This window comes from Leuciscus leuciscus (genome assembly GCF_965113295.1).
Source record: "Leuciscus leuciscus genome assembly, contig: SUPER_11_unloc_8, whole genome shotgun sequence".
Lineage (NCBI taxonomy): Eukaryota > Metazoa > Chordata > Actinopteri > Cypriniformes > Leuciscidae > Leuciscus > Leuciscus leuciscus.
Window position 1 is genome coordinate 62,501 of NW_028118539.1, and position 25,048 is coordinate 87,548.

Below are 25,048 nucleotides of genomic sequence, written 5' to 3' on the forward strand. Positions count from 1 at the left end.
ATATATATATATATATATATATAAAAAAAAAACCCAGGTATAACCCATCCGCCCCCTGGATCCAGATCTCCAAATCTCAGTTACAACTTAAATCTGAAGCCCACGAAGAGTGGTTAACAGTGAATGCCAAGCCTCTATTGCTGACTCTTTTGCACCGTGGACTCTAGCAGTCGACAACTCCAAGTAAACAATATCCATATATGTTAAAACCCAAGCCCGAAAAGAGAGTGAATGTGGAGGTTTCCAAAGTGTGGCAATTAATTTTTTTGCAGCCGTAAGTCCAGCCAGCAATGCTCTTCTCTTATCCAATGTCAAACCCAACCTTGAAAGATCATTCAAAATGAGTGTATCAGGTGTACAAGGTAATCTAATCTTAAACAACCTAGAGAGGTTAAAGGCAATCATCTTCCAAAAGTCGGCCACTGGGGTACATTCCCAGAACATGTGAAAGTAACTGCCAATCACTTTGGAAGAACATAAAGTACACGTAGGATCGTTGATAACCTTCATCATATGAAGCGTCCTAGGAGTTAAATAAACCCTATGTACATAATTATAATGTATTTGCTGATGATCGGGGTTCCTGGACGCTAAACCCATACTGATCCACACTTTATCCCAATCAAATGTGGGTGCCAAATCTGGAACATCTCTCCTCCACACCGTGTCCAACGCCAGAGGTCTATAAGCATACCGCAGCACGAACCAGTAGAGTCTCGACACAAAACCCCTTGTACTCCCAACAGAGTGAAACAACTTTCGAAGTGGGTGTGGTGTGAGAGGGGCCTGTAAAGGGGCACCATTGCTTTTTAAAGCCGATCTCAACTGCAAATAAAAGAAAAAGGAGGTACGTGGTATACCATGCTTAATACAGATGTTCTGAAAAGTGAGTAACCCCCCCCCTCCCCATAAATATCACCAAGTGTACAAACGTTTTTGTTTTCCCAATCAGGAAATCGAATAGGACAACCGCCAATCAACAACCTCTCATTGTTAAATATAGGAAAGTGTGGGTCCCAAACAGAAGAGCAACCAGCCAATTTCTCCACCCTCCTCCATACCAATAACAAATATGAAATCATAGGACCAAATCTCAAACGGCACTGATGGGGTGAGATTTTAGCATGCAGAATGTTAGTAAAAGAGTATGGAGCTATCATCCGTTCCTCCAAAGTTCGCCAAGACACTTGAGCATCAGATTGAAACCAGGATAGGAGAGGTCTAAGTGTAAAGGCCCACTCATAGAACTTAAAATTTGGGAGAGACAGGCCACCGGCAATAATTAGGGGGCGGGGGAAGGGGGAGCATCGAGCTGACGAAATTGACTCTGGGCAGAATATTCATTTTGATTATGGCTACCCTGCCACAAAGCGAATTTGGCAGGTTTGACCACCTGTCCAGATCCGCCACAACTTTAAGTGTTTTACAAAAATTGTTTTTAATAATTGTCTGTATGGAGGAAGAGATATCTATCCCCAGATAAGTGAAGTTTTTAGTGACTGGAATAGATGCAGGGATGGGAACATTACACATTGCCTGATTTAAAGGTAGCAAAGCTGATTTCTGCCAGTTTATTTTGAAACCAGAAAGCTTGCCATAAAGATCAAAGGTAGACAGAACATGTGGGATACATTGCACTGGGTTGTTTAAATACAATAAAACATCGTCAGCATACAGTGAGACATGATGATGTGTTCCTCTAATGGAAATTGGAGAGATTGTGGGTGAGCCGTGGATAGCTTGCGCCAGTGGTTCAAGAGAAAGGGCGAATAACAGAGGGCTAAGAGGGCAGCCTTGTCTTGATCCTCTCGAGACCGCAAAGGGAGAAGAACTAATTTTGCCCGTAAGTACTACAGCTGTAGGGTTTTTATACAGGACCTTAGTCATATTAATAAACGGCAAACCGACTCCCATGAACTCTAACACTGACCACAGAAATGGCCACTCCAGGCGGTCAAAGGCCTTCATTGCATCTAGTGAAAGGACAGCAGCAGGGGAACTTAAGCTTTGAGCTCCATCTATAACGTGTAACAGGGTTCCCGCGGGGTCTTAAAAAGTCTTAAAAAGTCAAAAATTCTGAACTTTAAATTTAAGGCCTTAAAATGTCTTAAAAACGGCCAGATTTTCATCCGTGGTCTTAAATTTCATTTAGTCAGGTCTAAAAAAGGTCTCGCCAACAGGCCGTTCACATATCGCATCTTTTGCGTGCTCAAGTTCGTTCAAATGTAGGCACGCGCTCATAATTGAAGCGACGCACTCGTTTTTTTCCAGGCGCAGCGAGATAAAAAAAATCTCAACTCTTCAGAATGCCGCAAACGCACCGCAGGTCATGTGACAAGAACCAACCAATCAGCTTCGCCCCTTTCCGTAACAACATTGAAAGCTCACTCAACTGGAAGGATGCGGGTGCACCCAAACACTAAGGGTGTTTTTCTCTTCTCCGTAAATAAATCTTGAAGCAGAGCTACAGCAAGCGTTTCTCGCCGGTGGAAATCCATTAGCCACTAAAACTTCTTTGTCATTGTGGAGAGCGCAGTGCATGGCAACGACAGACGCCACGGGAAAATCCGACCGAATTTTACTATTAATAATAAAAGATAAGCTAAAGTGCATTGTAAATGTCAGTAATTTATCTTTTTATAAAAAATGATTTAAAGTCTGAAATATGTGAGGTTTATCTTTTTATAAAAAAAACTTTTTTGTCTAAACTTTATTTGAACTTGTACATGTTAGTATATAACATGTTGCAAGACACTTTTAAAATCTGGCTATCATTTTTAATGGTATTATTTTAATGTTTATGTAAAAAAAAAAGTGCATATTGATGCTAATTTTATTTGTTATTTGCTGGTTTTCGACATTGTGTAGTATTAGTACTTTTTTAACAGGATTCTGTGATAACCGTGGTAATTTTTGTCACTATAATCATTGAAATGAAATGTTCATGCCATTTCATCTCTAGTTATGATCAACTAAAATCAACTAATTATGTGTTTTTTACAGTATAATATGCATAGTACAATTTTCTATAAAAAAAATTATATATCTGATTCTGATTCTGACACACGTTGTTGGGTGTGGAAGGTTACTAATGTGATTGTTTTATCTGTAAATTAAATTAATGTTTTTTCAATTACTTAATTCATTGAAATAAAATGAATTCTTTGATTTGAATTTTTTTTTTGGCAATGCGTCGTGTAGGTCTTAAATGTCAAACTTTATGGTCTTAAAATGTCTTAAAAAGGTCTTAAATTTGACTTGCTGAAACCTGCAAGAACCCTGGTGTAAAAGTCTTCTAACATTATCTGTAGCAAGTCTAGACTTTATAAACCCTGTCTGGTCACTATGAACCAGTTCTGTCATATGACCTTGAAGCCGTCGGGCCAGTAATTTCGCGTAAATCTTTAAATCTGCATTTAAAAGCGAAAGAGGCCTGTAGCTGGAGCACTCAACTGGGTCCTTTCCTTTTTTAAGAAGCAGTGAAATTAATGCAGAATTAACATCCCTAGAAAATGATCCCACTCTGATCGAGTAAAGGATCATATCCAATAAAAGCGGACCGATCAGGGGCCAAAAGGTAAGATAAAATTCGGGTGGAATTCCGTCTGGCCCTGGTGATCTACCTTTACGCATGTCCCTAGCAGCTGCCTCGCACTCCTGCAATGTAATAGGGTAATCTAGGTTTATGGAGTCATCAGTGCTAAGGCGGGATAGTTTAACGCCATTCAGGAAATTATCGCAGACATGTTTATCAAAATTACTTTCCGAATGATATAACTCCTGATAAAAGGAGGCAAAAGAAGCATTTACTTTCTTTGGGTCACATTGTATAGTGCAGTCTTTGTCTTTAATGCAAAAAATATCAGCAAAGTGCTCATCCGTCCGGAGTTTCATTGCTAGTAAACGACTGGGTTTTGAGGAGTTAAAATAGTAAGTTTGTCTTGTTTTGTGCATGAGGAATTCTGAACGGCGCCTCAGAAGAGAGTTAATCTCTTTTTTAATCAGTTCCTTCTGTAGGGCTGTGTAATCGTTAAAATTATGTTGCAGTGAAGCATCAAGGGTGGCATATTTTAATTCTAAAGCTTCCAATTTGGCTGCACGTGCTTTGTTTCGCGTTGAAGCATATAAAGTGGTGTTACTCCTTATAAAGCCTTTTACCGCCTCCCAAAGTATCCTTGGATCAAAAACAGAGCCGACATTAAATTCCAAAAATTCGCAAAAATTAGTTTCAAACTGAGTTTTGAATGATTCATCACGCAGTAGGGAAGTGTTAAAACGCCACCTGGGGGCTTTAGTGGAAGATGGGCGAACAGTAACCGAACAATATATGGGTTTGTGATCAGACCAGGTAACCGGAATGTAATGCGCATTTTGAATATTTTGAAATAAATCTTTTGAGGCAAAGATAAAATCTAGCCTCGAGAAGGATTTATGTCTCGCTGAGTAAAATGAAAAGTCTTTTAAAGAAGGGTTTAACAAACGCCAAATGTCGACCATGCCTGTATCGGATGCCCAGTGGCGCAACGCCTCAGATGCAAGATGTTGGTCCCTAGTCTCGCTGCCACCTGATCTGTCCATGCCGCTGTCCCACACCGCATTGAAATCTGCCCCAAGAACTAAATGAAACCCTGTGAGATCAAGCAAAGATTTAGTTAATAGTTGAAAAAAAGTGCGATCAAATGCATTAGGGGCATAAGCAGAAATAAGTGCAATGTTTTTCCCATCCATGCAAATCTTTGCAATGGCTATCCTGAACGGCTATCCTGAACAGAAGAATTGGAATCTGTTTTGGGAGCGTCCTAGGCTTTTCCGTGCTGATGGCTTACACCCAAGCAGATTCGGAGCGGATCTTCTGTCGGATAACATCTCCAAAATGTTAAATACCCTTTGACTAGTAACCAAAAGTCCAAATCATAGTCTCTGCTGCACCAATTCAACTGATATAAATACTAGTGTAGAACATTGCATAGAAACCGTGTCTATTCCTCGTTTAGTGAGATCAAATAATAAATCTAATGCAGGATCTAGGAAAAATCTAATTGTTATTAAAACAGAAAATGTTGCTATTAGTAAACAAAAACTATTTCTAAAGCTAGGTCTTCTAAACATTAGATCACTCACACCTAAGGCAGTTATTGTAAATGAAATAGTCACAGATAATAGCTTCGATATACTTTGCCTTACTGAAACCTGGCTTAAACCAAATGATTATTTCGGTATTAATGAGTCTACTCCTCCTGGATACTGTTATAAGCATGAGCCCCGTCTGATTGGTCGTGGCGGAGGTGTTGCAACCATTTATAAAGATATTCTAAATGTTACCCAGAAAACGGGTTATACGTTTATTTCATTTGAAGTACTTGTACTAAATGTTACGCTCTTAGATGTTAGAAAAACATCCCTATTATCTCTAGCCTTGGCTACCGTATATAGACCGCCAGGGCCTTACGCTGATTTCCTAAAAGAGTTTGAAGATTTTCTCTCAGACCTATTAGTCAATGTCGATAAAGCACTAATTGTTGGAGATTTTAACATACACGTAGATAATCCAAATGATGCGTTAGGAGCTGCGTTTACAGATTTATTAAATTCATTTGGGGTCAAGCAAAACGTCACCGGACCAACACATCGTCTTAATCATACACTCGATTTAATTATATCACATGGAACCGATCCGACCGATATAGATATCATTCCACAAAGTGATGAAGTCACTGATCACTACATGGTAACTTGCATATTACGTACTGCTGTAATATGTCATGCGGCGTCGCGTTATCAACCAGGCAGAACAATCCTCCCATCTACCATAGATAATTTCTCAAATTGCTTATCTAATCTGTCTCGGCTGCTGCCTGAACCCAAACAAACAGATGAACTAGAAGAACTAACTAGCACTATGAGCACCATTCTCTCTAGAACATTGGATGTGGTTGCACCTATTAAATTAAAAAAGGTCAGAGAGAAAAATAAAGCACCATGGTATAACAATACTACGCATGTTTTAAAGAGAGAAACGCGTATTTTAGAGCGTAAATGGAAACAAACTAATTTAGAGGTCTTTAGAATCGCGTGGAAAGACAGTATGTCACGTTATAAAAAGGCCCTAAAAGCGGCCAGGGCTGAGCACCTCCGCAAACTAATAGAAAACAACCAAAACAATCCAAGGTTTTTATTTAACACCGTGGCTAGACTAACAAATAAACAGACGTCACCCGAACAAAATATCCCGTTACAGTTCAGTAGTAATGATTTCATGAACTTCTTCACTGAGAAAATAGAAAGCATCAGAACCACAATTGTAAACGTTTACAATTTACACATTTACACAAATTACACATCCACACAACACAAATGAGAGACAATTGAATAAATTGTATTGAGAGCTCATTTTCTGTACAATTATAGTTTGACCAGGAAAACCAAAACCAGTATTTTATGTGTGATTCATAGACACTCAGTTAAACAATAAATTACAAGTGATACTTACTTCAGTCCAAATGCACATTAAATAAATATTCAGTTAAATCAGTGAACATCACAGGTGAGCCAATGCTTGATTAAACATGCTAATCCTAAAACATAAATGTTCTCCCCAGTATATACAGTACTGTGCAAAAGTCTTAGGCATGTTAATATCCCCCCCCCCCCCCCCCCCCAAAAAAAAGATGGTTTTAAGTCAGTTATTTATATATTTTGCTGTAGTGTGTCAGTAGGAAATATCAGTTTAGATTTCCAAACATTCTTTTTGCCATTAATTGGAATAATCCAGTGAGATTTGTGTATGCACAAGGAATCTGACAACAGCCGGTATGATCTGATCTCACCATCATCGAGTCCGTCTGTGATTACATGAAGAAACAGAAAAATGATTAACATGCCTAAGACTTTTGCACAGTACTATATAGTATATATATATAATTACTCCACATCACAAACAAGACAAAACATTACACAAATACACAAAGTATAAATGTTATATTAAAACAACAGTGTTTTTGAACTGACAGAGTTACAACACCCACAGACTTCCATAGGAATCGAGGAATGCGGAAGTAAAGTTTTGTATTGCAGTAAATATCATTACAATAAGGCAAAACAAAACTATAATAAATGTCCTATAGAACAGAGCACAATATAAAAAAGGAAAAAGAAATAGAAAAAATAATAATATCAGGGACAAAAAGGTTTCTAATAATTAACATTTCTTTAATAAATTGATTAATCTTCCACTTTTCAATGTTGACATTCTCTGATCCTCTTCGGTTTAAAAATGACCGAACACATTTTTAATTTAATTGTTTTGCTTCATCTGAATGCGATGACACTTGGTGACGTTTGTTGTATTAGCTTTTGTGAACACACACAAAATAATCATAGACATGATTCGGATATGGTAAAGGGTCGTAAAAAAAAAATGTCACACTTGGTTCCTTCAAAAATGACCGACAGGAAATGAATGGGAAAGACGAAAACTCAGAGAAACTTTTGGTGGTACAAACTACAAATCAGCCGCTGTGCAGAAAAAAAGTGCACAGCAATGAAGGAGTGACACTCTAACACATCAAGAGTGCAAATAAGACCCCCCCCAACACCCACACACACACACACACACACACACACACACACACACACACACACACACACACACACAGAGAGAGAGAAATGAACTAGTTAGACTGCAACAGCAAATTTTGATAATATGCAAAATAAAATCAATAAATGAAGAAAAATACAAAAGAGACTCTCTCGCTCAAATGCGCACACACACACACACACACACACACACACACACACACACACACACACACACACACACACACACACAAAGAAATTAACTGGTAAGACTGCAACAGCAAACTTTGAGAATATGCGAAATAAAACCAATAAATTAAAAAATACAAAAGAGACTCTCTCTCGCTCAAATGCACACGCACACTCTCTCTCTCTCTCTCTCTCTCTCTCTCTCTCTCTCTCTCTCTCTCTCTCTCTCTCTCTCTCTCTCTCTCTCTCTCTCTCTCTCTCTCTCTCTCTCTCTCTCTCTCTCTCTCTCTCTCTCTCTCTCTCTCTCTCTCTCTCTCTCTCTCTCTCTCTGTCTCTCTCACACACACACACACAAATAATAATAATAATTGTTTGGTCTTATTTTAGCCTAATAGGTGTTCCTGATATCTGCTGCATATGCAACAATACATAAAATAATTACAGTTTGTATGTACATAGTTAAACTAATATTTATTATTATAATTACATTTTTATTCCTGTTTTTTTAACCTACAGTTTGATAATGATTGTTTGCTGTTATTTTATTGTTTTTGCTGTTAGATCATAATTGCTGTTCCCTTCTGAAGTTTTATTACCATTTATAGAATTAAACTGAATAAAATACCAATTAATTGCAAAATGTCTTTATAAAGTGTTTTGAATTATCACTATCCATCCCTTATTTTGTCAGATTTTTTGAATTATCAAATACTGATTAACAAAAATGCTTGCATTGTGTTCCTTTTCTAACCAAACATTATTGTTTGATTGTAATCATAATGCAAAACCTGATACTTATGTAACAAAAATATCTAAACCTTGACAAAACGTAGTCTTTTAGAATGTCTAAATGTATATCTAAATAAAAAATAAACTAATAAAATGGAGAAATCATGTCTAAAAAAAACAATGGGAATCAAAAAGCCTCTCTATGTATTTATAAAGGGAGCAACAGTACAGCCTACAGGCGGTTACACGACATTACACAAGTTTTTACTTTTTTTCGCCACTGGATGACGCTTTTCTCACTTCAAAAAATGGATTTTAAAGGCCTGCACTAATGTGACATGTTGCATTTATTGAAAAATAATAATAATACAAATAAAAATATGAATTCTAATGGAACAAAATGCTCTTTTTTTTTTTTTATATAATTATTGCATAGTACCATAGAAACCTTTCTAAATTCGAAATAATAATAAAAAAATATTATTGAACAAAAATATATTACATTGGTTTTCCTGAAAAAAAAAAGACATTTTAAGGCTTCGGTCACTTTTGACCGCGAAGGAGCCAAGTGTGACCCCTAAACGAAGAGGACCAGAGGGATTTACAGTAAATCCAAAATTGTTTTTAAAATACAGAAAACAATGCACTGAAAAAGTGTGTTGGATTTAAATGATTGAATCATGCACATCAGTTCCACATGAACCAATTAAGTTCAACAAAGATTGCTACGAAACTATTAATTAGCAATAGCATATATTAGCATGCTAAATGCTAAGCATGAAATCTAATTGAAATATACTGTAAGTAATAAACATATTAGAAAAAAAATTTCTTTTAAATGGCCATTAATGGATCATTATTGGACAAATATTTAGAAACAAAAATATCTTCAAAATATTAAATGAATATTATTGAACTAAAATATAGTACATTTAATTGATAAAGTTACACTTCAGGTGTTATTAATGTTATCTCTTTATCACTCCATAGTTACAGCACTGCATGGCATTTGTCCCTCAGTTTCTCCTCAAGTTCATGGAGAACCGGCATCCTTTATAAAGCAGTGTAGAATATAGAGGCATTGCTTGTCACTACATTCAAATCACATCACACATTGCAATCTTTAATAAAATGGTCATTTTACACACTGTTTACACAGCGTCATTGTTCTCTACAGGTTGAGATATTGTGGAGTCACAGATGAAGATTGTTTGAGGAAGATCTTGCATTCGTTTGAGAGTGCTTATATTTAAATTTGACTTTGTGATGTTTTTTACCCATGTTTTCAAGCATTAATTGACGGACCCCCTGCAGTACGGCTGCGGACCCTTGTGTTAAACTGATCTGATCTGAACTGAGAGAGTGAAGAGTGTGTCATTGTTCTCTACAGGTTGAGGGATTGTGGAGTCACAGATGAAGGTTGTTCTGCTCTGGCTTCAGCTCTGAGATCAAACCCCTCACACCTGAGACATCTGGATCTGACTGAGAATAAACTAGGAGATTCAGTTCATCTGCTCTCTGCTGTACTGGAGGATCCTCACTGTAAACTGGAGACACTGTGGTAAGATCATATATGACTCACACATGAAACACAATGTAAAGTCGCCTATATTTGAAATGTTCAGCCTTTTTCTGCTGCTGTGTTATTGAGCTTATTGAACTGTAAGTGATTTGTAAGCTCACGCTAAATCGGCCCAAAGTCCGGCATCTGACCAGCGCGGAAGGTCTTAACGTGTTACTGTCCTTTTCTCGAGGCAAAGTATTTTTTGATTTAATGCAATACATCTGAATATGTATTCTCTGGTTATTTCATCTGACTCCATGAATGAAAAGGTTTAATGATATCTGTGGATCATTAATTGTGAGCGAATGTTTGACTATTCCTTTTAACTCTTTAATGCAAATAATGCCAAAGTCAGTTAGAATAATCAAATGTAACAATTTATTATGTCAGGTAAATGTATCATGCCAATTTCTTAATCAATTCAAATATAATCGATACAAAACATCAAATACTCTGGAAAATGAGAAGAGATGCAAACCCAACAATAAGAAATACATGAGGCTGAAGATCTCTCTCTCTCTCTCTCAGCCTCACGGGCGAATCTGAGGTACAGAAAAAGGCCTCGAATTCCCTGCTGCATTTCATTAAATAGCCAGGACCTCTTTCACTTGGAAATATCTTTTAACAATGGAAATTTGCATTCAGAGGTTACACCTTTGGGTGTAGGGAGACCATTTGTCTAGAGGCCAACCCCTCCTAGTGTGCTAGTTATCCATAAACTCTCAAAAACCTTATTACCTTTTGTTTTACTTATTTGGAAACAAGACATTTGTACCAGTCGCACTGTGACATTTTAAATGATACCAAACATGAAAAATACTCTGTGATAATCATTCACATTAAACTATACATTTTCTTGGGTGATTTACATGTGGTCTCAGCATGAGAGAGGGGGAGTGAGGAAGAGGAGGAGAGATGTGTTCTGAGGTGTGACTTTGCCTCACAAATGCTGAGTTCAAATGGTAATTTCCAGAGAGGTCCTTTGTCCTCTCAGGGTCTGGGTGCTCCCCAAACAGACTGTCCGGCATTTCCTAATTGATCAATTCTTACAGATTGAACACATGAGCTGCTCTTCAGGAACATGATTCTGCAGGACTGAGTCACTGAAATACACACTGTCACATCACAATCAACACTTCAGTCTCTTGATTTTAAACCGACTCGATCTCAACACATTCAGAACTGAGAAATGAAGAACATGCTGGATTTATTCTTGCAGTTCATCACGTTCATCTTTCTGCAGGGACTGTTTTTTTAAATATTCTTTACACGATTAAAACAAATCATTACTCCATACGTACTGTATTAGTACAGATCTAAAGACTAGATTTTTAATAATCATGTTTTGAGCTCTTTGACATTTTAGATCTCAGTCCAATGATCCATCAAAACATTTTATTTGTGCTTTAAGTTTGTATTTTCTCTTTAATAATGGATTCACTGCTAAACTGATCTGAACTGAGAGAGTGAAGAGTGTGTCATTGTTCTCTACAGGTTGAGGGATTGTGGAGTCACAGATGAAGGTTGTTCTGCTCTGGCTTCAGCTCTGAGATCAAACCCCTCACACCTGAGAGATCTGAATCTGACTGAGAATAAACTAGGAGAATCAGCCGTGAAGCTTCTCTCTGATCTGAAGAATGATCCACATTATAAACTGGAGACACTATATTGTAAGTAGATTATTTACTAAAGATTACAAAATACAGTAATTTGTAACATATTTCGTTAGATTACACAAGCTTTGTAACCTAATCTAAATAATTTAGAATACTTTGGAATACTAATAAGGTTTGTAACACAAAGGGTCCACCAAACATAGGACTTGATTTTCCCTGCATATTATTTTAATAACATCAGTTTTACACAGTATTTCTTGAAGAAAAAAATGTTTTTTTAGTTTTTAGTAAACATTTAGTTTAATATTTTAGTATATAGTATATATAGTATATATAAATATAGTTTACACCCCCTGCTCTTAATACATCGTTTCCTCCTTGAGCATCAGTAAATGTTTTCACCTTTTGTAATAGTTGTGTACGAGTCACTCAATTGTCCTTAATGTAAAAATATGCATCTCAAAATCATACAGTCATTGTTGGAAAGGTGTCAAATATGCAGAAGATTCTGGAAAACCTAAAAATGTGCAAAACCTGGAGGATTTTTCTGGAGAACAGCGAGTTTAACTGCTCATGATTCTTACTAGGACTGTAAGTTTCACTCTCGGTCCCATCACCGATCAGTAAAAAAAAAAAAAACTGTTTTTTGTACAGTGTATTTACATAATAATTTGAATGTAATAAGATAACTTTCATTTTGGATGAAGACTTATTTAGCCTGCACAAAATGATCATATTCATCTGAAATGATGGGTCAATCTGATGATCATCATGTTCACAAGAAAGCAAACAGAAGACAGAGCATAAAAGATTATTGAATTTACAGTTTGCTTGTTTTTGTGTGTAACATGATGTTTATTCATTTATTCTTATTATAGAAGGTATAATATCTCACCACTGTAATAGAGGAAATGCAAACTGTCAAAAGTAGCCTCTCATTTGTCCACTGGCCAAAGTGTTTTAAAGACACAGCTGTGCAGTGTTGAGCTCACTGCTGTCCTGGGACACTGAAACCATTGTGGAGCATTACCTTGAATATGTGCAGGAAGAGCTTCTCTGATCTGATCAAACTCTGTTTCTGTGCAAATCAATCCATGCATTATAACTGTAACCATAATAATACCAGGCATGTGTGACAGTGAGTATCTGTTGTCTCATTTCACTGGCCAGCTCTGTGTAATTCTCTCTGCAGTGGCTCTGAGCTCCAGTCCAGGGCTGCGTTTCCCAGAAGCATTGTGAAGTTGATCGTGAAGACCATTTGCCACCAATGTCCTCTACGATCAACTTATCTCACAATGCTTTGGGAAACGCAGCCCAGGTTTTTCTCTCAGATACCCAGACATTGGCCTATTGTGAGAGGAGATTTCTTTGTACCGCATATATCCAGAGTCTTTATTGCGCAACCACAAACTCTAAAATACAAATCTGGCAATCCCCATTCCCCAGGTTTAACAGTTTCATTTTCAATACTCTCTACCCAGGCTCTGGGCAGACTTGTCTTAATATTTTCACACATCGAGTCCACTTTTGACATTTCGATTTCATCATCCCACTCCGAAACACAATCATATAAGGCTCTATTAGGTAAGAACCCTCTTACATCATATGCTATATCCTTAACTTGTCTCACTCCTGCTTTCATATACAATTTGTCATAAAACACTCTCTCTTTCATTCTAAAATTTGGATATAAAAATATCGGTTGTTTTAAAACTTGATTTATATTTTCACACTCATACTGTATATTTCTGTATATGACCTCTGCCCACACTTAGCACTTCCTGATAAAACAGCGGCATTTTGTCATACATCGGCTTTTTCAATCCCATAAAAAGCCCTTCTTCCCCACATCCACTACATTTGTCCAGCACATCCTTCATATAACCTTTCCATCCATACTCCACTTTATCACATAAATACTTTTTCATCGTTTTTACCCTTATGGCCTTCTTTTTAACTTCTAAGTCAATCAATCCTAATCCTCCTTCTTTATAACTTGCAATTAATGTTTCCTTGCTATTTTAACTCCTTTCCCTCCCCACATAAAATCATTTGTTATCTCAGTCATCTCATTCAGAAAGCATGACAAATCATCAAGGGTGTTTCAGGCTATGATTAGGTTAGGGTGGGCTGTGTTTTATGTTTGTCAAGCAATTTTAGCAATATTTAGGACTAATCCTAAAGTGTGGCATGAGGGGCACTGGCAATCAAATTGTGATTTTAGTGTGTCATCCACTGTCTCTGCTATGCAACTGCAGCTCAATAACATATGTAATCAAAACAATGCTAATATCACCAACTGTCCATTTGAAGAAAAATGAATATTAGCAAAGCATGAACTAATACTGAAAACCCAAGTAAGTTGTTACCAAACCCTTTGTTGTTTTGAGAACAAAAAAACATTGATTAAAGATTCAATCCCTGAAAAATGAATGGTTCCACAAATCTGTAGAGAATGACAGGGAAACAATAGCGGATACAGCTAAATGAAGTGTTATTATCTTGGCCTTCTCAGGTGTGTATATCAGGTGTGTGTCATGTTCATATGGTCACTGTGATCTGCTTTCAGCATCCTCAAATTCAAAAAGAACCCCAATACATCAAGTATCTGTGTTGTGATGATGAGTTGACCATGACTCTGTGGGTGACTGGGATACGTATTGCAAAGATGAACAGAAACCAGGCCACACACCAAAAACCAAAATAGATAATGATTAATTATTGCATAAATGCAAGAAGACACTAAGTTGAACTTTGTAAACTATAATTTATAATTTAATTTGCTGCATAATGCAAAAACATACTGTAAATTGTAGCTGTATTGTGTTGGGTCCTATTGTGAGCTGTCTACTTTGTCAAAAAAAAAAAGTTCTTCTACTTTATTAACGGTCTTGTTTTGTCATGATTTTGTCATAGTATGGTAAGCAGTTATATGAAAACTACAAAGCCGCTGTGAGGAAAGCAGCCGGCACTGGAAGCTGGGCTAACCGCACTATCCAGGCCTCCTCCAGTGCATCCACACCCTCTCCTACACCTAAAGGTAGAGATAATGAGCTAAATAGATTGTTATAAAATGTATCATAGATCTTGATATATTAAAGGATTTTGATGACATTTTTGTGCTTATCTTTCAGCCAAAGCTGCGAATGGACACGCTCCTCAGCTTCCAAAGGACACCAAGGTACCTCTAAATCTATCAGTTAGTAATGAAGAACACCATAATATAATACCATAAATAATATAAGTTCATGGACCATACTGAAGTGTGAACTATTATGTTTTCAGACACTTAACTGCATGTTAATTGCAATTAAACAAAATATAGTTTAAATTTATTAACACACTTAAGTACATAATTTTATAACATTTCATAATTACTTCTACTTTCAATGAAATATGAAGTTTACTGCCGAATGTACTGAGAAGCATTTATAGTAAACTAAAATATACATATATTATTTCTATTGAAACTTGACGACATGTTTTCAATATTTAATTACACATTTGTCATGATGAAGTTGCCAATTGGTAAATTTAAAATATATTAACATTAAATGTATTAACGAATAACACACTACAGTTGAAATTATAATCAAATTTGCATGTGCTCTAGTATGTTTGTCAATATCTAAATAAATGTACTGCAAAAGATTACTAAACCATAATTTAAAAAGTATAACTGTTAATTTGTCATGATTGCAAAGTACACTTTTTAAAATTGCACTAAACTCTGTTAAGAAACAGTCATGAAAGTGCAGTGTCTTTAAATACACATATAGTGGCCTTTTATTTAATGAACAATATATTATCTGAAAATATATATTTTTAAATATACTTCAAAGATTTAAAGTATACTTCAAGAGCAGTAAAATTACGCACACTACTTTTCCACAAAGGGTGACGGTTCCTTTAGAGTTGTTTTAATCCCCTTGTAATTTCATCATTTATCTGAAATGCTCCTGAATGCTACTTTTGGTTTGTTTTTGAAGGGTCCTGGCAACCAAACATCTTTCCCACCACCTCCGCCTTCAATGGAAACCCTGCCTCCTCCACCACCCGACCCCATGTTGCCTCCTCCTCCCCCTGCTCCTCCTGCCAGCACAACCAAAGTCAACAAGTTTCCTCCTCCACCTCGATTCCCACAATCCTCCTTCCCACCTCCACCCATGGATGACCTGCCTCCACCACCACCTCCTCCAGAAGATGCCGAGCTGCCCCCTGACTTTCTTCCTCCACCGCCTCCTAGTTTTGCACCTTACGGGGAGACTCGCTCCCCCCACCACCTCCAGACCCCATTACCTCCCTTCCACCTCCTCCTCCTCCTGGTCCCCAAAACTTTGCATCTGCAGGTGGAGCTCCCAGGATGGAGGTTTACTGGTGTTGTAAAGTTTTCTTTTATCGAAGCAGAGACCAGGAGACAGTTGGGATCGCGTTCAACAGAAGTTATTCTTTATTGAGAACACCGCTGTACGTGGCTGCAATTCTTCCAACATTATCTGAAGTATATAAATGTACATGGTGTCTTATAGGCATTTTAGGAGGAGGGACTTTTGAAGGTGGAGACAAGTTCAAACAAAGCATGTAAATGAGTATACAGGTTAAGGTAACACCCTAGACTGTGAGGGTCTGGCCAATCCTAATTCAATCAGCATAAGGCTCCAAGAGCCATTTGGGTCCGAAAGCCATTTGCAGAACAAAAGGTGAGATTCTCAGTGAATCATTCGTGTGCTAATCCCATCAGTCTGAGTGAAACTGGGCAATAAGGAGAGAACAGGAATTGCAACTTTGCTGAGATCTTAACCTTAAAAGATTCTTTACCATGATGTTATGTACGGAAGCATATTTGAAATAGATTCTTAAATTTGTAACCCTTCACTGGCATATCCGGCTCTCTCAGCCTCTTCCTGCTCCATAAATGGCTCCATTAAAGTCTTCTGCAACAGTGTCACCTAGAAATACATCAAACATACTGTCAACAAGCCATAATGGTCTGTCTGAAGATGTTACATTGTATGTATAATTGTCAAGTCTTCATTTCACAGTAATATATTAAAGCAAACACTCTAAGATATATGATAAGCATGATCATGACAGCATATTAGTTTGACATCACATGTAATAATACCTCTGAAAAGTCATTTTTCTCTGCTTTTCTGATAGCAGATTCAGCCATCCAGTTCCTCAACACATACCGTGGGTTTACTCCTGAACAATAGAAAAATTACTAATAACATTAAATACAACATAACACATCGTAAAAAAACACACACTACCGTTTAAACATTTACGGTCAGTAAGGCTTTAAAAAAGAAAAGAAATTAATAATATTATTCAGCAAGGATGCATTAAAAGGGCCAATAAAGACATTTATAATATTACAAAAGATTTTTATTTCAAATAAACGCTGTTCTTTTGAACTTTATATTAATCAAAACATGTATCAGGGTTTCCACAAAAATATTAAGCAGCTCAACTGTTTTCAAATGTTTCTTGAGCAGCAAATCATCATATTAGAATGATTTCTGAAGGATCATGTGACACTGAAGACTGGAGAAATGATCACAGGAATAAATTACATTCAACTGAACAAATATATTAATTACACAAATACTGTATATTCAAATAGAATAATTTATTTTATATTGTAATAATATCTCATAATATAATAAATAATATATTATAGTAATACAAAATGACTGTTTTTATTGTATTTTTGATTAAATAAATGCAGCCTTCGTGAGCATAAGAAACTTCTTTCAAAAACAAATCTTACCAATCATGAACATTTCAGCGGTAGTGTTACTGTAACAATATATAAACACATAATATATAACACTGCATCATATAACATATACAAAAACACACCTTGCATTCTGTGCTGCCGTTCTTCATCTGAGTCACTCATTATCCTGTAGAAGACGATTAACACATCAAGTGATGTTCATTTTTAATCCTCTAAAGAGTTTGAGTTTACATTACAGCAACATTACCTTGACAGACGCTGTAAATACAGCTGAACCCAGTCTCTGAAATGCTTGTGTGATGAGAGGTCTGAAAGAGCCCACAAAGACTGTCAAGAGAGACACAGTCACAGTTAATGGACTGAAATCATGATTATGGATATTGCGGCTGCTGTGGGAGTGAATGGAGAGGAAACGTACCGGAGCAAAGGATCCCTTCTGAAGCCGGGACAGGGTCACTTCACTCAGCTGTCTGAAAGTCATAGTGAAGTCTGCTCCAGTGTCCTCCATTAGCTCAACACATCACACATCATACAACATTATATGGGTCATTCTCAGGAAATGCTGCCATTTGTGTGATCTACTACTGATACCATACTGGACTTAACTATTTCTGACAGTTTGGCTGTTAAATATATAATTCTAAAAAAAAAAAACTATCTAATTAAAAAAGTTTATAATGAAAGTGTGTGTGTGTGTGTGTATATATATACACTACTGGTCAAAAGTTTTAGATCTGTAAGATTTTTTATGTTTTTAAAAGAAGTCTCTTCTGTTTACCAAGGCTGCATTTATTTGATAAAAAACAATTAAAAAAATTAAAAAACAGTAATATTGTGAAATATTATGACAATTTAAAAAAACTGTTTTCAATTTTAATATATTTTAAAATGTAATTTATTCCTCAGATGATCGCTGAATTTTCAGCATCATTACTCCAGTCTTCAGTGTCACATGATCCTTCAGAAATCATTTTAATATGCTGATTTTATGCTCAAAAAACATTCATTATTATTTTCAATGTTGAAAACAGTTGTGTACAATTATTATTTTTTTTTCTTTGATGAATAGAAAGTTCAAAAGAACTTTACTGTATATTCACATAGAAAACAGCTGTTTTAAATTGTAATAATATATCACAATATTTTTTAATCAAATAAATGCAGCCTTGGTGAGCAGAAGATACTTCTTTTAAAAACATAAAAAATCTTACCGATCTAAAACTTTTGACCGGTAGTGTGTGTGTGTGTGTCTTACTGATTCCTTACTTTTTTTATAAAAAATAAAATTAAAAAATTGTCACAAATGACACCATGTCCTGAGAATGGCCAAATAACTTTATCACATGAATTAATTATAGTACAATTAGAGAAAAAAACAATCCAGCTAATATTTACCTTTAGAAGAAATGCAATCACATATGAATCCTTTTCTTAATTTCCCAGAAAGCCCAACTTTGCTTTGAACAAGCTCATGAAATCTACAACAGAAACAGTAAAGTGAGATCAGGAATGACTCAGAGAGGAATACAGTGATCTATATTGTCTAATGACAGGCTCACCTTTGATGGTAGATTTGTGGATACTCTCTCAATATTTGCTGAGATCTGAAGTAAATGAATTGACACGAATCACCCTTATTTATTCCAGACCAATACCAACAGAAAATAAAAGGATCTCTTACTGTGAAAGCTGATCTGAGGTCAGCAGTGGTTTCAGAGCTTCTAGAAGTTTCTGTAGATTGAACAGGCCAACATTAGCCTGAGCTCCTATACTGTACCGGCCCTCGTCATCAGACGTGTTGGGGACAAAATCTATACAGAGGAAACAATGCTGGAGCAATAACACACATTTAACAATAGAATTATTATATGTTATTATTATGGTTGTCTGTTTCACTTTAACTTATTAGAATATAATGAAGTAAAATAAAACAAGTAATGGATTAAAAAAATTATGCAATTAATCATGCCCCTCAACCCATGTATATTATACTGTAAGTAGCCTATATACAAAATTTATAGTAGATCTAAAGTAGCTTACTATTCATACAATGTTCCACTTTTGCAGTATTGTATACATATATATATAATATATATATATATGTATGCGTGTGTGTGTGTTCTCGTATATGGTTTAGGAGGACACAAATGTGTATAATGACAACGTAAACATCTTCACACTTCCTGTGTCCTCATAGGTTTAGGGGTAGGGTTAATATACAGAGTCCCTGTGTGTGTGTGCGTGTGTGTGTGTGTGTGTGCGTGTGTGTGTGTGTGTGCGTGTGTGTATGTGTGTGCGTGTCTGTCTGTGTGTGTGTGTGTGTGTGTGTGCGTGCATGCGTGCGTGCGTGCGTGCGTGCGTGCGTGTGTGTGTGTGTGTGTGTGAAATGTTATATGACAAAAAGCTTAAAAACTAAACGTATAGGAAGATGATTGCTAATATTATGGAAGTTTAAGTTAGACAAAGAAACATACTTGGGTCATATGATTCCATAAATCCAAATGGGCCATAATCAAAAGTGATAGAAAGCAGACTGAAGTTATCTGTGTTACAGACTCCTGTGTGAAGATGCAGATCATGATGTTGTGCATGTTGCGTATTAAGCTTGATCTATAATGATAAATCTATATGATAACTAAACAAGTAAAGCAGAGTGAACTAACCATGAGCAAAACCAACCGACATCCAGTGGGCGATTAAATGTGCCGTTTCATTCAGCACTCGAGAGAAAAACCCCTTCACACAACATGAAAACCATTCAAATATAGTGAGACTGATCAGACAATATAAAATAATCTTGTATTACAGCTAAACAGCAGAGAGACACAGATACTCACCACATACTTGTCAGGGTCATTTGTTGCTATAGATTTAAAATGCTCTTTAATTACAAAGTCCAACAATGTCCTGAAAATAGAAGATAAAAAGAAATTAAAAAGCAAATAAGAGTGAGAAAAAAATATCACTCTTCCAAGTAAAAGTTAATATACCGTAGGACATCTAACTCTCCAGTTCTAGTTAATATCTCCAGTGAACCGATACGAAACCAGGACTTGGCCAGACGCAGAACAACCGCTCCTGATAGATACAGAGAACAATCACATAAAGCTGAGGAGGATAAAGAACTTAGTTACTCGATTTTTCCAAATCTGATCGTATTTTACCTCTTTCTTTTATGACACTGCCATTATAAAACGGATCCCTCCAAACAGGTTCCTCACTCACAACCAGACTGACAAACAATAAAGGCAAAAAAATGGAAAAGGTATAAATAAATAAAATAACTAGATGTACCGCATCGCGGTACAAAATATGACCGCCGCTCAGGCCTGCACTGGCTTTCCACAAAAATAAATGACGTGGAGTAATTTGGCTGTATTGCGTGTTTATGTATATACCTAAAAAAAGTAATAGTATGTGCATGTCTGTCTGTGTGTGTGTGTGTGTGTGTGTGTGTGTGTGTGTGTGTGTGTGTGTGTGTGTGTGTGTGTGTGTGTGTGTGTGTGTGTGTGTGTGTGTACCTGAGGGCTCTGCTGGTAGGAACTCCCAGAAAGTGCATGGCTTCACTGCACAGGAACTCCCTCACAGAGGAGCGAATCACAGCCCGTCCATCACCAGACCTGCACACAAAACATCATGTACAGTAAACAGCATAACCATTACACTCCTGCCAGACAGAGAATCACACACTATGAGTCATAATGTAAGATCATTTACAACTAAATATATTTCAGAATTACTTAAAAAGCATATCAAAAATATTGAGCAGCAGAAACTGATATTCACCTTGAGTACGGTGTCTTTCCTGAGCCTTTCAACTGGACTTCCCATCTTTCACCCTTTCTGGATAAAAGAGAGATTGTATACCGCTCTAACGGTTAACACTTGTCACAGTTCTAAACTGAGAGATGTCATTGTTCAGACGCATGTTTAAGCATTAAACGAGAAATAGATTAAAAAATGCCAGAATCATCTATTTGCTGAAAAACCAGTAAGTATAGATCACACTTTCCATTCTTTAATCTTAAACAACATTATGGGAAAGTTGACATGCATTACAACAGAAAAGTCACATCTGACAATAACAACTGATGATTTGTGTTGAACGCTGATGGAAAAGGATGATTTTACCTGTTTGTGTATTCACCCAACATATGTGCTCTTCCATCCCCCAGCTGTCCGGCCCAATAACCAAACTATAATAATAATAACACATGGTTGACATGTTTGCTCTGGTTGTCTTACGCCATCGCTGTCGGGTTTGAAGTGACGGTCAGTTTTACCTGATGGCCCCCGTATCTGTGTGCCAGTGGAACAGAGCCAGGAAACAGTTTCCCACCACTGACACAACGGACAAACTCTTCATTCTGAATCACAGACTCATTCAGATCCAAAATATTCCTCAACACATCCTGAAATACACAAAAGAGCCTGAATATATGCAGAAACAACATTTACACAAAAGTACTGTGGTGGTACCATGGTCCAGTTTGGTTTTAAAGCAGTTTTCTCAGACTGTGATCCTCAGACCACTGGTGGTTCTGTAAAGAGTCCAAGTGGCCCACGAGTTCATTAGCTGATTAAAAGCTTTATGACTGAATAAATAAATAAAAGTATAACTGACAAAAAAAAAAAAAAAAAAAGAATTAACTGAATTAATTAACTCAATACAATAAATGAACTGTTTGTGACTAAATAAATGTATGATAAAGTGTTTCTATTGGTATGTAAGTGTTTGGTCCAATTTTGAAGCTAGCATTATATAGAGTATAATAGCTAAAAAATAATTTGCCCACAACCTAAAGTAGACATTTATCTGAGGAATTTTTTTAAGTGATCTGCTTCACCCTTGTAAAAAATAAGTGTTAAAAATAAAAATGGAAAACTATGTTTCTTTTAAAAAAGTTATTGCAGATAATACAAAATTAATGAAATAAAAAGCCACTTAACGAGTATACTTTCATGACCGTTTCTTACAAACTATAATAAATGTTCATTTAATTTCAGTTAACATGATGCAATTAAGTGTCCGAAACATTATATTCAGTTTGCACCAAAGTATATTCTTTTAAAGTAGCCTATATTATTTTCATATAATTTCTCTTTTTAAAAGTATGATGAAGTGTACTTCTTTGTAACAACAGCCTGAATAAGTTCAAAATTATGCTGACGACGACAATGTTATTGGTGGTGATGATGATGATTAATTTATTACTATTTTAAAATGTGGACAAGAAAAATGATAAAGAATGGGTGGGTGTGACCAAACTTTTGACTGGTGGTTAGATGGCACTAGCTCCATTGTATTTTTCTGTTTCATAAATTACATATAGTTACTGCAACAATATCCCCAGGTTTGACTGCAGTGAAGCACAAGTTCTCTGTAAATGATGATGAGTGGATGGGTTTATTGACCTGTGACACAGCAGCCAGTGTCAGGGGCTCTTTCAGAGGAGAGGGCTGAGACTCTGAAAACACACTTCTCTTCACAGTACGAATAACATTACCATCAACCTCATCAAGAGGCAGAGCATCTGTAAAACACACAGAAGTTATTAAAACATATCAACGTGTAAAATAGCATGTTGGCACTCATATCTGTATCTTACCTAGTAGTTTATGTGATAATGCCAGTAGTATTTCTCCACAGTGTTTCACATTGCTATAAAAGTGACTCTTATCGAACTCTCTTTCATTACAACTTTCATTCTCACAGAATTCTTGTTCGTCCCTAAATGTAGCGATGACGACGGCCGATAAAAATAAAAATAACGTGAAACCATGTTTTGTCATTACATCAAACTCACAGGCATATTTTTTTAACTATATATGTCCTGTACTTCCTTACATCACGTAACTAGAGGAAAACATCAGAACTGTCACACAAACAATCCTTCAATGTTCCACCAGAGGGCGCTCATCGGCTCAAAATCCCGAATGCTCCATTTATGCAATATTCGGGACTTTTTTGTCTTTTTGGAAATGTATGCGCGTTATAAACCATAACCGATTAAATCTATTAATTGTATGGGTTTAGAAGCTGTCGTACTTTCTCACTATAATGATTAAATAAGCGTCTCTAGCCAATGATCAGAGACAACTGTGATTGGTCAACCTCCAATCTGTACTGTAACAAGTAACAAGTAACAGGTACCATGTGTATGGAAGCTTATGGGTAGCAATATTCAATTTGAAATGCAATATGTAAAATGGCAATGCATTTCTGTATTTAAATTTAAATTTCCCCATACATTTGTGCAACGTTTGGTGCAAAATGAAAATGAAAATTCAATTATATAATTTACATTTGCCATTTCATACAATAGTTTTAATATGTAAATTGAATACATATTTTAACACTTTATAAGTTGCAAAATTTAAATAAAAATGTATTACAGAAATGATTAGATATGTTTAACATGTTCATGCAAAAACTGTGGCAAAATTGTAATTTAAATTAAATTTTTTCTTCATTGCATTTACACTCACATTTAAGACACTTGCGATTTCCAAGCGCCACCTACTGACAGAAAGTGAATTTGCGTTTTCATTCAGTCCGTCTGCTGTTTTTGTTTTGTGCAGGTGTCTTCTAGCATAATTTCACAAAACAAAAGTCAGACCATTTTGTTTTTGCTTTAAATCTTGAAATTATACAATCTAATTTAAATAAAAAATAAATTATCATGCTACATGTGTGTAGCCTCTTTGTTTGCATCATGATTACATTTCAAATGGCTGGCAACAGATGTTATAGAGCAAATAAACAACAAATAAATTTGCTTAAAGGAAAAAATCGGCTATCGGAATTGGCCAATTTGCTTGAAAAAAATTGTTATCAGCAATAGAAAATCATAATCGGGCCACCCTAATAATAAAAAAAAAAAGAAACAAAACATTATTAACAGTCTTTTCACTGTTTTCACAGTTTTATTTTTCTAGTTTTATTAATTTGTAGTTTGTATGGTTAATATTAATGTAGGCTTATTGTCAGCGCACTAAGGTTTAAAAAAGGTAATTGGTATTATCAATGCTTATTGAGTCAATGTTTATTTTCTGTCACCCTCCAGAATGTCTGTTGCAAGCCAACCGTACAGCCGACCTGCTTTCACCCGGCTCATCTGAGTGGACAACCGCACAAACCGCCGCACAAAAACATGAAGTGTCCACAGATAAAGTTAAGATTGGGTCTTTCTAAACAACCACCATCAGTGCCCTCACTAATGTTGAGAGAACCTTTATGGCTCCAGTGGACAGCGACACTCAACTGTTTGAAACGGGTGTGGTTCATATTATTAAAAATTACATATTGTCCATGAAATTTGCGTGTACTTTTCTTGGTCCTGCATCCAAAAAATGCAAAACTGCTCCCTTTGAGTTGCCAGAGGAGGTAGAAAGCAGAAATGGCAAAAACAGTATATATCTCCCTGAAAGGACAAATTGAAAAAGTGAGTAAATTCATCTATCTATCCTCTCAAAAATAGTATAAATTTAAGATAATCTCAGTCATAATTTTTATAGCTTTTGCATGAATAAGTGAAAGGTGACTACGGCTTTTAATACATACAGGTTGAATTATGATAATGTTTTGTCTAAAGACACATTTTATTCAGATTCACTGCCAATGCACCCACT

General features: G+C 36.2%; 3 protein-coding genes across 3 annotated transcripts in view; 1 reads left to right on the top strand and 2 right to left on the bottom strand.

The window, feature by feature from the left end:
• The window catches only part of LOC309510281 (NACHT, LRR and PYD domains-containing protein 3-like), a 359,584-nt gene that overhangs the window by 30,840 nt on the left and 303,696 nt on the right, over positions 1–25,048 (top strand). The window contains exon 9 of the mRNA XM_082191284.1: positions 9,884–10,054. Coding sequence (XP_082047410.1) covers positions 9,884–10,054 — 171 coding nt within the window. The remainder of the gene's footprint in view (positions 1–9,883; positions 10,055–25,048) is intronic.
• On the bottom strand, positions 15,186–18,646 carry LOC309510283 (protein adenylyltransferase SelO-like). The gene is made up of 5 exons (XM_082191285.1): positions 17,835–18,646; positions 17,664–17,743; positions 17,539–17,582; positions 16,799–16,878; positions 15,186–16,622 (listed from the first exon to the last, which is right to left on the bottom strand). Exons 1-5 carry the CDS (start codon positions 17,922–17,924, stop codon positions 16,530–16,532), a joined length of 387 nt encoding a protein of 128 aa, XP_082047411.1. The 5' UTR covers positions 17,925–18,646; the 3' UTR covers positions 15,186–16,529.
• On the bottom strand, positions 18,901–22,972 carry LOC309510294 (protein adenylyltransferase SelO-like; the record flags this gene model as incomplete). Its single annotated transcript, XM_082191291.1, has 10 exons — positions 18,901–19,227; positions 19,891–19,974; positions 20,080–20,323; positions 20,407–20,494; positions 20,581–20,648; positions 20,938–21,036; positions 21,203–21,259; positions 21,548–21,612; positions 21,700–21,828; positions 22,832–22,972. Coding segments are annotated over 8 exons (777 nt in total), but the record flags the coding sequence as incomplete, so codon positions are not given.

Bases quoted from the DNA above. Each gene is read 5' to 3' on its own strand.
- LOC309510283 (XM_082191285.1), bottom strand. From the start codon at position 17,924: ATGGAGGACACTGGAGCAGACTTCACTATGACTTTCAGACAGCTGAGT. The intron at 17,744-17,834 runs GTACGTTTCCTC...CTCTCTTGACAG, and splicing joins AGAAGGGATCCTTTGCTCCG to TCTTTGTGGGCTCTTTCAGA. The intron at 16,623-16,798 runs GTATTATTACAT...ATGTATTTCTAG, and splicing joins AGAAAAATGACTTTTCAGAG to GTGACACTGTTGCAGAAGAC.